The sequence below is a fragment of the Nuphar pumila genome, unplaced genomic scaffold (genome assembly GCF_984573655.1).
Source record: "Nuphar pumila unplaced genomic scaffold, dmNupPumi1.hap1.1 HAP1_SCAFFOLD_615, whole genome shotgun sequence".
Taxonomy (NCBI): Eukaryota; Viridiplantae; Streptophyta; class Magnoliopsida; order Nymphaeales; family Nymphaeaceae; genus Nuphar; species Nuphar pumila.
This window is the reverse complement of record NW_028323419.1, coordinates 18,142-29,867: the sequence shown is the minus strand read 5'-3', so window position 1 is coordinate 29,867 and position 11,726 is coordinate 18,142. Positions and strand designations below refer to the sequence as shown.

Here is an 11,726-nt window from a genome sequence, read left to right as displayed (position 1 = left end):
CCTGGCCGCTCTGTAAGCGGGCGCGGGCGTCCCGAAAATCGCGCCTCCCTGTCAGAGGACTCCATGAGTCAAAACATCACCGCCAGCCTGTTCGACCTGGCGGCGGTGCGAGTCAGCAAGTACGCCTTCGACGCGTGCCTCCAGGAGGCCGACGTGCGGTTCAAGGTGCAGTCGCTCAAGACCAAGGAGTCCAGGTTCTTCAGCACCAAGGTGCGCGTCACGCCCGCGCTCGTGGCGACCGCCCTGGCCGGCGAGATCAACGAGGCCGTCATGGCCGCTGCCTGGGAGGCTGTGTACACGGAACAGGCGGCCAGGATCCTGGCCTTCGTGCAGGCAGAGACCGTCAAGCCCACCTCCAACAGCGCGTACGTCGTCGCGTCCGTGTCCCCCGCCGTCCTGGGCCACCGACGTCGACATCGGCGACTACCAGGCCGACCTGGCCCTGACGCTGCAGCTGGAAGCGCGCCTGGCGACGGCGTTCTCGCTGTTCTCGGGCACGCTGCCGCCGGGCATGGCGCTGAACGGGTTGACCGCCGAGCTCTCCGGCATTCATCACAGCTGACGTTACAAGTGACAAGTCCGCCATGAAAAATGTTGCACCGATCATCATTTAATATTACCAGCATGAAGGATGTGTGCCACACACTACATCCTGTACCGCCGGACTCAGGACACGTATCTCAGCAACATGTCCAGTTACAGGCATGAAGGCCTTAGACACCTCCGGAGGCTTCAGACATTGTGCATCTCAGTCTTGGATGCATGTGGACGCTTGGAAAGTTTCAGTCATTTAGTCGTTTATGCTTGCACGCAGCTTCACTTGTCCCTCTTCAGCCAAGCCTTGTTACCTGAGACTGCTGAAAGGATCATGAGGGGAAGAAGCAAAGATTGTGGGTGAAGATACTGAGGCAGCTTACGAGAGGTTGCTTGTGCATCCATAGAGACTAGGAAGCAGCATTGGGTTGATTTGTTTCATAATCATGTGGTACTCCAAGAAACTGCGGGATGGATGTGCCGCCAGAAATTCGTTGCTCAAGCTGTGTTTTATCGCTCAACACAACAGCCTATCTTTTACATCCCGGCTATTGCATATGTGGCTTGAACGTGGTGATTGCCGCTTGTGAGGATTGCTGGTGACACCTCTATGCGCACATGACACTTGACCGACCATTATAATAACAGCGTTTGATGAGTTAGGACAGGCTTGCATAAAACAAAACATGGACCACAGCAGGGTTGCTCACAAATAGCGAGTAATCAACCATGTGCTACAGATTGTCCTTTCGGAAACATGCTTGCATATAAAACACGACTTGCAGCTATAATGGTGATACAGCCGCCAAGCCAACCAGCAGGCATTGAGCATCGCCTACAAACTCGCAGACGTCACACCCGCCAGATGCGGCAATTAATCAGCTCCAAGCTAAGTATTCCACAAACTACCACAATCAGAAAACAACTGACCGTTGAAAGTTAGCTTTCAACTTGCTCTTTCGCACAGCAAATCACTCAAGATCCAGGGTGATCAGCCAGAGACGGGTAAAACGTGTTCTCGGCATCGACTGGTGACACAAGAGACCAGATCGCTGCACATCACGAACAGGTTTCGCTGCATGCGAACCGTTATTGATGCCTGCCCCCAAGCGCGAATGAGAAGCGGCTCAGCTGCATGGCCGCTACTGTAACACCCAAGTGGCGCCACGGTAGATGTTGGGACCTCCAACAGCTAGGAAATTACCATCTGCTGTCAACGATACTGCCGAGCCTTGCCTGTAGACGGAACCGGCCGATCTCACGCCCGTATACTTTCCTTGCTGCGTCCAGCTTAGCCCTTTCGCGTACACGTACGTCACGCAACTTGGACAGCTTCAAATGGAGCGCCGATCGCGAGCACTTTGCCGTCTGCTGAGAGCGAGACCGACCGGCCGAAACCAGCGTCGAGGCCAGGTGCAACTGAGGGCTTAAGTTTGGCGCCAAACTGGGCCCATGAAGTGCCTCGCTGGAACACCCACACTGCGCCAACGAAACGGTTGCCGACAGGATCCCCGACGGCGAGCCACTTTCCGTCCGCGGACAGTGAAACGGATGTACCCTGATTTGCATCCGGCGATGCGCCGGTTCCGACAAGTTTACTGCCAGACTGTGTCCGTTTGCCAGCTGTCCTCACAAACACCCAAGTCGCGCCACCAACCCTGACAACGGACCACCCACCGCCAAGGTGTTCCCGTCCGCAGACAGCGAAACGGACGCACCCTGCTCAGCACCCGTCGTCGACCCAGTGCCCCCGAGCTTGGGTCCCTGGGTCCACACACCGTTCGCCAATGTGAATACAGTGGTTGAGCCTTGGCCGCCATCCCGGCTGTTTCCAACGGCAAGCGTGTGTCCAGATGCCGACAGCGCCACCGCAGTGCCGCCGACGGCAAGGGCGGGGCCCTGTTGCACCCATTTGCCTTGCACCCTCTTGTACACCCATGTCGCATAGTTTCCTCCAACGGCCAGCTTGTTCCCCTTTGAAGACAGAGCAACGCTCAAACCCTGGAAGTGCGTTGTGCCCGGGGGCCCTTTGCCCACGAGCTTGGCGCCTTGCTGTGACCACTTGCCGGTCGTGGGAGACTTGGTGAACACCCATGTAGCGCCGATTTTGTAACCAAATTCAATGTCGTCGGCCTGCGCGCCCACGGCCAGAGTCAATCCATCAGCGGACAGCGCAACCGCATTTCCTTGATTCTGATCCCCAAAGGATGGGACTCCGCCCGTGCCTACCAGCTTGACGCTCGTGTTTGCAATCAGACCTGCATAGCAGGAGCATATAAATGTCCGTGCACGGATCAATCCAACGCAAAGCTGTGCGACAACCTTTTATATTACAAAGCAATCGGGCAGAATACCATACCCAGGGGCAGAGCGCGAGCGCGAAGCACGCCGGCGGGGCGAACCTCAAGGGCTTAGGCTTCATGCCCCTGAGCAGAACGAGACGCAGGGGGAACAGAGATGGGAACAGGAGGGATCACCCGGCAACGGCCATTGGAAAACGTGACGTAGGATCGGGATGTCGACATCGCGACCAGGCGGCTGCAAGTCTGCGGAAGTCGATCAGCAATCCCTACTCTGCGAGACGAAGAAAGGTGCAGGGTGTTGCAGTCTGCGTATGTTCATGGCTACATGATCTGAACGTATGAAGTACTAGATATCTATGTCGTCATTGGTTAGTGTGTACACACACTGCATCCCATCGTGTGTACATTCTGGTATTATAGGAATGCGCAATGCGCGCTAATTGAGTGCGTAGCATGTTTCTCACACACAACCTATGATCTGACTTGAGAAGTGAGTGAGAGAGCTGTATATTGGAGAGTATATATTGAGAGTGTTTCACTGTGATTGTAACTTTTACTTCTCGAACCTCTGATTTCCATCACAGGGATGTACGGCAGCGGCCCGGTGGCAAGGTGCCTCGCTAAGAAACCCTGGATGTAGGGAAATACACCATTCAACTCCCAACATATCCGCGTTCACCTAGATTCTGGCAAATTGTTTCCATCGCCCGTGTGCAAGGACACGGGCCACAGTGCAGCCGACCAGGGTCATAGAGAAGGAAAGCACACATGATTTGTTGGTCCGACCGGCAACTACAACATGGAGTACGATGCGGCCCAGGCGGGGGAGGACACGCACCGTCAGACGGAACTGGCACCGCACAGCATGCCAAAAGAAGCGACAGAGCGGCTCCGCAGCGCTGCATGATTGCTGGCTTCCTGCGCGCCATACATACTTCACGCAGCGTCAAGGAAAACGGCGACCATGCATCTCGAGACAGTGAGTGGCATCGCACGTGTGTTGCAGCAGGTGCGATGCCTGTACTGCAAAACACTACAGGTCTCCCTTGCTGCTTTGGACATTCTGATGGACGAAGGGTCGGATGATGTATACATGCGTAGGGATACAGACATGACGTGGTAGGCGCAGGCGCCAGCTGTGTTTCTCGCAATATATGCAAGTTTCCGCATCACAAGCAAGTTGAGCTCCAACAAGAACTAGATTTGAGGGTTGCCAATTGGTTCCGTGTTGCATGACTGTACATCTGAAAAAGAGGTCATAGGGTCAATTCGCGGTAACCCTTTACCCAATTGCTGGGCCTAAAGATTGTCTTCAATACAGACTGTCGTTTGGCCTCCACACATGCCTATATGTAGGCATGCTCGTCGACCGTGTTCGTGGCCCTTGCAACCCTGATGGCACCTACCGTTACCGCTTCCCACCATTAGTCAGATAGCCCGATATAACTATCCTTGGACAGTCGTTCGGTCAGATAACCCAATTGAGCTGTCTAGTTAAGATAATCCAATACAATTATCAGCTATGATCTTTAGCCTTGCATATTATTATGTAATGCTATCACAAAACATCCATGTCCGGACACGTACTCGGGCACAGAGCACACATTCAAAGCACACAAAGAGCCTGTCAATGCGAGCCTACCAAGAGGTTCAGCGTTGCCCAAGCATCGGCAGGAACCTCGACTGCCCTGGATATGCGCTTCCAACTCCCGGCCGCACAAAATGTAGCCACGAGAGCTTAGCGATTCATTATTGCTTCTCACAGCAGAAGGACAGCTCAAAGATGCTGACGAACAGCTATCGTTGGATAGTTCTAGTATTGTATGCTAGTGCCGAACACGTATATAGGACTGTATATGAACAAAGGCCCCACCGATGTTGTAACGACACACCTTGTACTAGCTGCGAGTCGCTACCTCATCTGGTAACTCAAACAAAAGAGGGTGCTTTCGAAGGCTGTGACTAATCGGTATATCCAACAGTAACAGCCCTGGAAAAGAACATCGGAACATGCAGCAGACAAAGCGAGCGGAGTCGTGTGACGGTGCAATGTGTGGCACCCCACGGAAGAACATGAAGAATATGTCCTTGAAGGACATGGTCGCAGGCGTGCGATTGGAACTTAGCACCCCAGGCTCAGCAGCATGCCACGGAAGAGAACGATTCACGCGACACCACAGGCCTGACAGCTTTCATGGTCAACGTAGCTTTCAAGATAATGCTACGCAGAGTATACCACCTCTGCATTGCATCAAAGCAATCCTGGCTCGTATCTTAGCCACGCCAGCTCCAGTACTGATTTGTTTTGCAAATGGGCTCGGTCCAGGCGGAAGGGGCCATCGCAGCTTGTATATTCACGTAACAGTGCCAGTCCAGCAAGCATGGATAAGGATATGCACACCTGGATCGTACAAAGAAGCTTGACTGGCACGGGCAGATGTCTGGCGAGTTCCCTGGAAGGACGAATGCCTTCGATTGCCTTCGAATGAGAATGGAGGAGACGAACCATGCATAAACTTCATGGACCCCAAATTAGTGTAGGAATTCACGTGCGTGGCATTGTCGATTGCGTTTATGGTTCCGACGCCGTGCGTCATGGCAAGATTATCTGGGGAATAGGACAACGCGCACATGGAAGAATATTCCCGTGTCGGAAAAGCGCAGCTCGAGCACAAGCTTCGAAAAGCATGTCAAACTGATGCTGAACATGTGCCATGTCAGAAACGCTGGTAGGAGGAAGAAACCATTCCGTGCACTCACTGGCTATTTCCTGCTGCATGATGCTTCTTGCAGGTTTCTGAATGTTGCGAAACAGCTATCGTTGGATAGTTCTAGTATTGTACAGAACTGAGTGACGCTAGTACCGAACACATATATAGGGCTGTATGTGAACAAAGGACTTTGTTGTAACGACAAACCTTGTACAAGCCGCGGGTGCATGCGCGAGTCGCTACCTCCACTGGTAATTCCAACACTGAACAGCAAGTTCGAACGGGGAATTACTCGCAAGTTGAAGGCACTCAATGCGAGATGGAACATTACCAGTTGAGGTAGCGACGCACAATTCCCAGTTTGTCGTTACACTCGACTCAGAGTCGATCCATTTGTATTGCAATTTATCATGAAGCAAAGCACAACTTGAAATTGTCAAGTCCGGAACAATAGTTAACTCAAACCATGATAGGCAAGCTGGCACTGAAACACATAACTCCGACACAAACTCCCACGGATGAACTGGTGACTGGACGAAGGGAAGCATAACCTTCGCATCCACCGACTTGCTCTGAAAGCTGCATGAGTCTTGCTGGCGCATGGCGAGCATATTTTTTCTCTGGGGTTGTTGTTTGCGGTAGCACCTCGCCGTGGCTCGACCTCACGATCTGAACGGCTACTTCACCGCCGTTTTGCCTAACGTAGGCTTTCGTGATGTCCTCGCTCCCAGGTCAAAAACCGCCAGGATGCGCAGCATGCGCCCCATGGTAAAGCATGAATTGATAACAGTAGGGGGCTTACTAGTAATAGTACTTAACTTCAAGGCAGGTGTTCAAGTATTCAATCATTAAAGAGTTCAGCCGTTAGGCTATTTTCGACGAAACCGTGGAGAAGTACACATATCAGCTGGTAGCTAAGGCACGACAAATCAAAACACCGGCAACGTACCATCCCGATCTGGCGGGAGGAACCAAACGGAGAAGTATAACCACTAGATATTGCGACACCCCATGACATGGGGCCCATGTTGGTGGGCTCGTCGGGGCGAGAGATGAGGCCTCTGGGAGATGCGTTCGCCATGGTCTCATGAATGGCTAACAATACTCGGCGGTCTGCGGGCACTGTGCCTCCCTGGGTAGCACCGCGTCATTTTTGTTGCGGCGCGCCATGTGTTAGCGCGCCGTGCGACTGATGGTCACGCGCCGCCGCTGGAGAACGCTGTCTTCTCGGGCGCCGGGGCGGACGGCCCCAGGCGCTGCTTGTTCGGGCGACCGCCCCTGCACGTCGGATTCTTCGTCAGCCCGCCCAGCCCCTGCAGGCACGACGTGTAGCCCGTGCCCTTGAGCTCAAGCGCCGGAAACAGCAGCGCGGCGGCGCGGTTGTTGCTCAGCGACACGACGGTCGCGTTGCCGCCGCGGGCGTCCTGGACGGAATCCGTGAACTCGGGGGCCCACAGCAGGCCGCCCAACGCGGGGTACGCGCGGCCTCGTCCAGCGATCGCACGTCGCCGCAGCGCTGCGGCCACGGAGGACACGTGCCCGTCCGGGACCACGTCCGCGTGGGTCCGGAGCCGTAGCCCACGACCCAGGACCGGTTTGTCGTCGCGCCCAGCACGTAGCGCCCCTGCGACTCGGCGAAGCAGTATACGCCGTCCTTGAACGCCTTGCTGGCGTACGCAGCGTGCCGAGCGTACACGGCTGCAAGCGCGGCGGCCTGGACCGGCGACTGCCAGCAGTACGCGCGCCCGAGCAGCGTGAACTTGACCTCGCCCGAGCACGCCCAGTCCCACAGGAAGGACTGCGCGGCTGCGTGAAACTTGTAGTCCGACGTCACGACGGCCGCGTGCACGACCGCCGCGTTGCTAAAGTAGCCGGCAGACGCCGCCATCGTGTCGGCATCGCCGTACACGCGGTCCATCAGGTCCGACATCGCGCCGTAGTAGTACAGGCGATCCGTCTCGTCACTCGAAGACCGGTACAGCCACGTCGCCGCCCAAAACATGTCGCCCGTCCCGTTCTTGTAGTCCGCGTTCGCGAGCGCCTTGAACGCCGCTACCGCACGCGACATGGACTCGCCCGGATCGACGTTCCTGTACGCTGCCAATGCCAGCGCGGACGCCGCCATGGCCGCAATGCGCTGGCCCGCGACGTCGTAGGTGCCGTTGGCCATGGGACCCGCCCAACTGGGGTCCGACCGCTGCCACGTGGCGGCCTGCATCGCGACGTCGCCGACCGTCCGCGCGGATCCGACGTCCATGAGGAAATCGGCGCCGTGCTGCACGGCATCCAACGCTGCGTCCATCAGCGCCGGCCGCGCCCTCCAAAAATCTCCCAAGTCCAGCAGCGACCACGACAGGAACGACGTCGTCTGCGCGATGGACGCCGTCACGCGAACGTCGCCCAGGAGCCCGTCCTCGAAGAACCCGCCCGCCAGGCCCGCGCCGTCGGACCGCTGCGCCTCAACGAACGTTTTGTCTTCCTTTTTCTTTTCTTTTGTTCGTCTTTCGGTAGCCTTTCCTAGTTTTGCCGGCCCTGTCGCTTGTAATTACTAATACTAATATTAGTTGTTTCGTTTGTGTCGCTGTGTGCTTTGTCTTCCTTTGTTTTTCATTCGCGTTTTGGTGGTCTCTCCTGGTTTGCCAGCCCTGTCGCTTGTAACAACACTAATACTAATAGATTCAATACAAGCATACATTCAGCTTGCTGTGTTTGAGAACGGCCTTTATCCCAGTGATTCACAAGTAGTGCTTGGAGTTGCCAATGTCCATGTGGATGCGGTAGTGTTGTAAAAAGATACATCATCATCATCATCATCATGTTTCACTCGTGATAGCATATTCGCAGTCAATGGCTGCCCTGGCGATCATGGAGTGCACCTACCTTCCCGACGGTGGCAATGACGATGTGTGTCATCCTTTTGCATTGCCACATCAATCAGGAACGTCCGAGTTGGCAACTCCAAGATGAAGTCAGGTCAGGCTATGTAAGTCAGGACGCTTGCTTCAAGTGCTGGTAATGGTAGCACTGATTCCCAAGTAGTACTTGGAGTTGCCAGTGTCCATGTGGATGCGGTAGTGCTGCAAAACAGATACAGCATCCTGGTCATCAGTCATATTCCAGCACGCACCACCATCACGCGAGCATGAGTGCAGTTTCTGCAGACAGGTTTGTGCGTGTCCGTGATGCCGCACCTGCTGAGTCACAGTCAGCACACATGAGCACCCACACATTGCTGATCGCTCATAGACGCCGATGGCAGGGGTTGTTCCCATCCGCAACTTGGCGCATTGCAGGGCATAGCGTGGTTTAAATAAACAAAATAAATAAATCAATCGGGGATCACGCCATGCCCCCGGCGTCGCAAGACGCGACGACGGAAACGTACCCCCATGGGGCTTCGGCCTCATGCCCAGGCCGAACCTGGGGCACAGGCGGCAGGTGCCGCGAAACCGCGTCCCAGTAGGACGCGTTTGCATATTGGAAAGGTTGTCCGCCCGCCGCACAAGCGGGCATGAACGAGAGAGCCGGCACCGGGCCGAACGATGAAGCAGGAGGCAAAGGACAGTCAACGCCTCCAACCACATTGAAATGTGTGTGAGTGGCTCGCAACATGTGATGGAGCACATCGGGGTCCTGTCCGGGGCACAAGGCCGCGGGGAAGAGCAGGTGGTCAATGAAAGGCAGGCAGCTGCGCTCCCATGAAGGCAGATCTCCGGAATGCCATAGGTTGGCCGCAGCGCGGGCCCCCAAAACGGCCCGCGCCATGTCCGCAGTAGGCACCATCCGCAGCGCGACGTCATGATACCAACAACATACGGCAGCATTAACAGCGCAGCACGTAAGCCGATGTAAGAACAAGCGGAAAGTGCCGATCGAGTCGAGCACAGAGCCATCCTGAGGGACAATGGAGCACCCACAATCCGGGCAGTCAGGATGATCCGCATCCACAGCAGGTGAATCCAGGTTTACGTGGGCGGACGCGTCAAGACACCGGGGGAGATCAACGGCAAGTCCTGCAACCTCAACCACATGATCCTCAACAAGATCTATCCGCACATATCCTCGCGTGAGGAGGTCCCACTGTCCGACCTCCTGATGGTCATGGACTGCGACCACATGCTTCATGGCTCCTTCTTCCAGAAGGTCTGCGCAGTCATGATGGACCCGCTTCAGGCAGCCTGTCTCGTCTCTCAGGCATTCTACAACGTCGTTCTCCACCAACTGTTAAGATTCAGTGTATATTGGTCAGTCAGTGACAAATTGTATGATGTCTTACGTGAGGAAGCTTAGCTAATAGTTGATTAGCCCATGCATAGAACGTGCGCATGGTGAGTTCCTTGGATCACGTGAACGTAGACATGCTTACGAGATACACGCTTCTAGGACTTTCATTGGATACGTCTACAGTATATAAGCAGCACGTTTGCTGTATTACTTGTCTGATTCTGTATGTAAACGGCATATTCCAACAGGTTATGGGTTCAGCTACGTTCCGTGTCGCTTTATACTTCAATACTCACGCGCTGCGTAGCTGTCGGATGGTCCAAGGATGGCGAGGTCAAGATGAGCGATTCGCAGCCCCGTTTCGAGCACCTGAATGCAAGGAATTACCATGTCTGGAAGATTCGTATGCAGGCATTCTTGACGCAGAAAGGATGGTGGCATGCGGTTGTAGCACCAGTCGCTGATGGCAGCGACCATGACGACAAGGCTCTTTCAAGTCTGCAGCTCTGCGTCTCGGACCAGTTCCTGCACGTCATCTCCAAGGCTCGTTCTGCAAACGAGGCCTGGAAACGCTACAAACGATGCACCAGTCCAGGATGTTCGCCCGTCGTCTTCAACTTCGCAGGGATCTGATGTCACTTCGGATGGGCTCTGAGCCAATCACGGCATATTTTGCGCGTGCTCGAGTCATCCACGATAGCCTGCTTGAGATCGAAGACACCACCAGCACGGACGACCTCGTATGCTCGCTCCTTTCCGGTCTGCCAAAGGCCTACGACTCTGTGGTGACTTACCTAAGTGCCCCACGGGAGACGTCCATGGCGATGGAGGAGGTGTTCTCCCAGCTGCTCGTCGAGGAGCAGCGCATTGCCTCGAGGAAGGCATCCGTGCAGGAGGAGGATCAGGAGCAATCCAAGGCGCTGACAGCGCAGACGCGTCATAAGCGACGCAATGGCGATCGTCACCAGCGCGGCAAAGGCACCAAAGGCAAAGGAGCAACTCCCAAAGGTGAGGATGCTTGCCACAACTGTGGGAAGACAGGTCATTGGAAGGCCGACTGCCCTGACCCGCCGAAAGGGGGTGTTGCTTTGGTTGCGCAGGTTGTCGCACGCGTATCATCTGAGTGGGTACTGGACTCAGGAGCATCGTCGCACATGACGCACGACCGCTCCATCCTGAAGGACTACATGTCGCTGAGGGAAGTCGTCCCCATCAAGTTCGGCAACAGCGAGTGCGCCAACGCCGTGGGCATTGGCAACGTCATCTTCGACGGCGCCGGCCAGGAGGCAGTGCTGAAGAGGGTCTACTTCATCCCGGATCTCTTCACCAACCTCCTCTCCCTATCGTGCGCTACGAGCAGCGGCGCGACAGTCACCCTCAGTGGCAAGCAGTGCTGCATCCAGTATGGCGGATTCGTCGCCATGACTGCTACCCAGCGCCGCGGCCTATGGACGGTGTGCATCCAAGCTTCTACATCTCGTGAGCTTGCACTGGCGGCTGAGGAGCCGCCTGCCGCAGAGCGTGCGCCGCCATCGGAGGAGTCCGAGGCTGGGCAGCTCTGGCACCGCCGCATGCGGCACCCGAGTTACGGGGTGCTGACCAAGATGCAGCGCAAGGGCATGGTGACAGGGATGGACGTCAGCTTGGAAGAGCTGAAATCTGCGCAGGGCAAGACGTGCGAGCCCTGCATCATGGGTAAGCAGCACCGCGCTCCCTTCCCCACATCCGGCTCGCAGGCAACTGAGCGCCTGGCGCTCTTGCACATGGATGTCTGTGGACCTATGCAGGTGCCTACAGTCGAACGAGCTCGCTACTTCACCGGACTTCTCGACGACGCCTCGCGCCTGTCGGAGATCTGCCTCACCGCTCGCAAGTCTGACGTTGCACAAGCGGTCATCTCCACGATCGAGGAGCTGGAGAGGCAGAGTGGAGAGCGCACCAAAGTCCTGCGGTC

The 11,726-nt window shown here is 55.7% G+C and overlaps 1 protein-coding gene across 1 annotated transcript; it reads right to left on the bottom strand.

The window, feature by feature from the left end:
- Window positions 1-6,744: 6,744 nt before the first annotated feature.
- On the bottom strand, window positions 6,745-8,820 carry LOC149809990 (endoglucanase 18-like). Its single transcript, XM_089994494.1, has 3 exons — window positions 8,740-8,820; window positions 7,053-8,000; window positions 6,745-6,972 (listed from the first exon to the last, which is right to left on the bottom strand). Exons 1-3 carry the CDS (start codon window positions 8,818-8,820, stop codon window positions 6,745-6,747), a joined length of 1,257 nt encoding a protein of 418 aa, XP_089850620.1.
- Between the last annotated feature and the right edge of the window lie 2,906 nt (window positions 8,821-11,726).

What these genes read in the sequence shown, in the direction of transcription:
- LOC149809990 (XM_089994494.1), bottom strand. Translation starts at nt 8,820, where the DNA reads ATGGGAACAACCCCTGCCATCGGCGTCTATGAGCGATCAGCAATGTGT. An exon ending in TGCTGACTGTGACTCAGCAG is followed by an intron (nt 8,001 to 8,739) that starts GTGCGGCATCAC and finishes GTTGAGGCGCAG; the next exon opens with CGGTCCGACGGCGCGGGCCT. An exon ending in GGCCGCAGCGCTGCGGCGAC is followed by an intron (nt 6,973 to 7,052) that starts GTGCGATCGCTG and finishes GATTCCGTCCAG; the next exon opens with GACGCCCGCGGCGGCAACGC.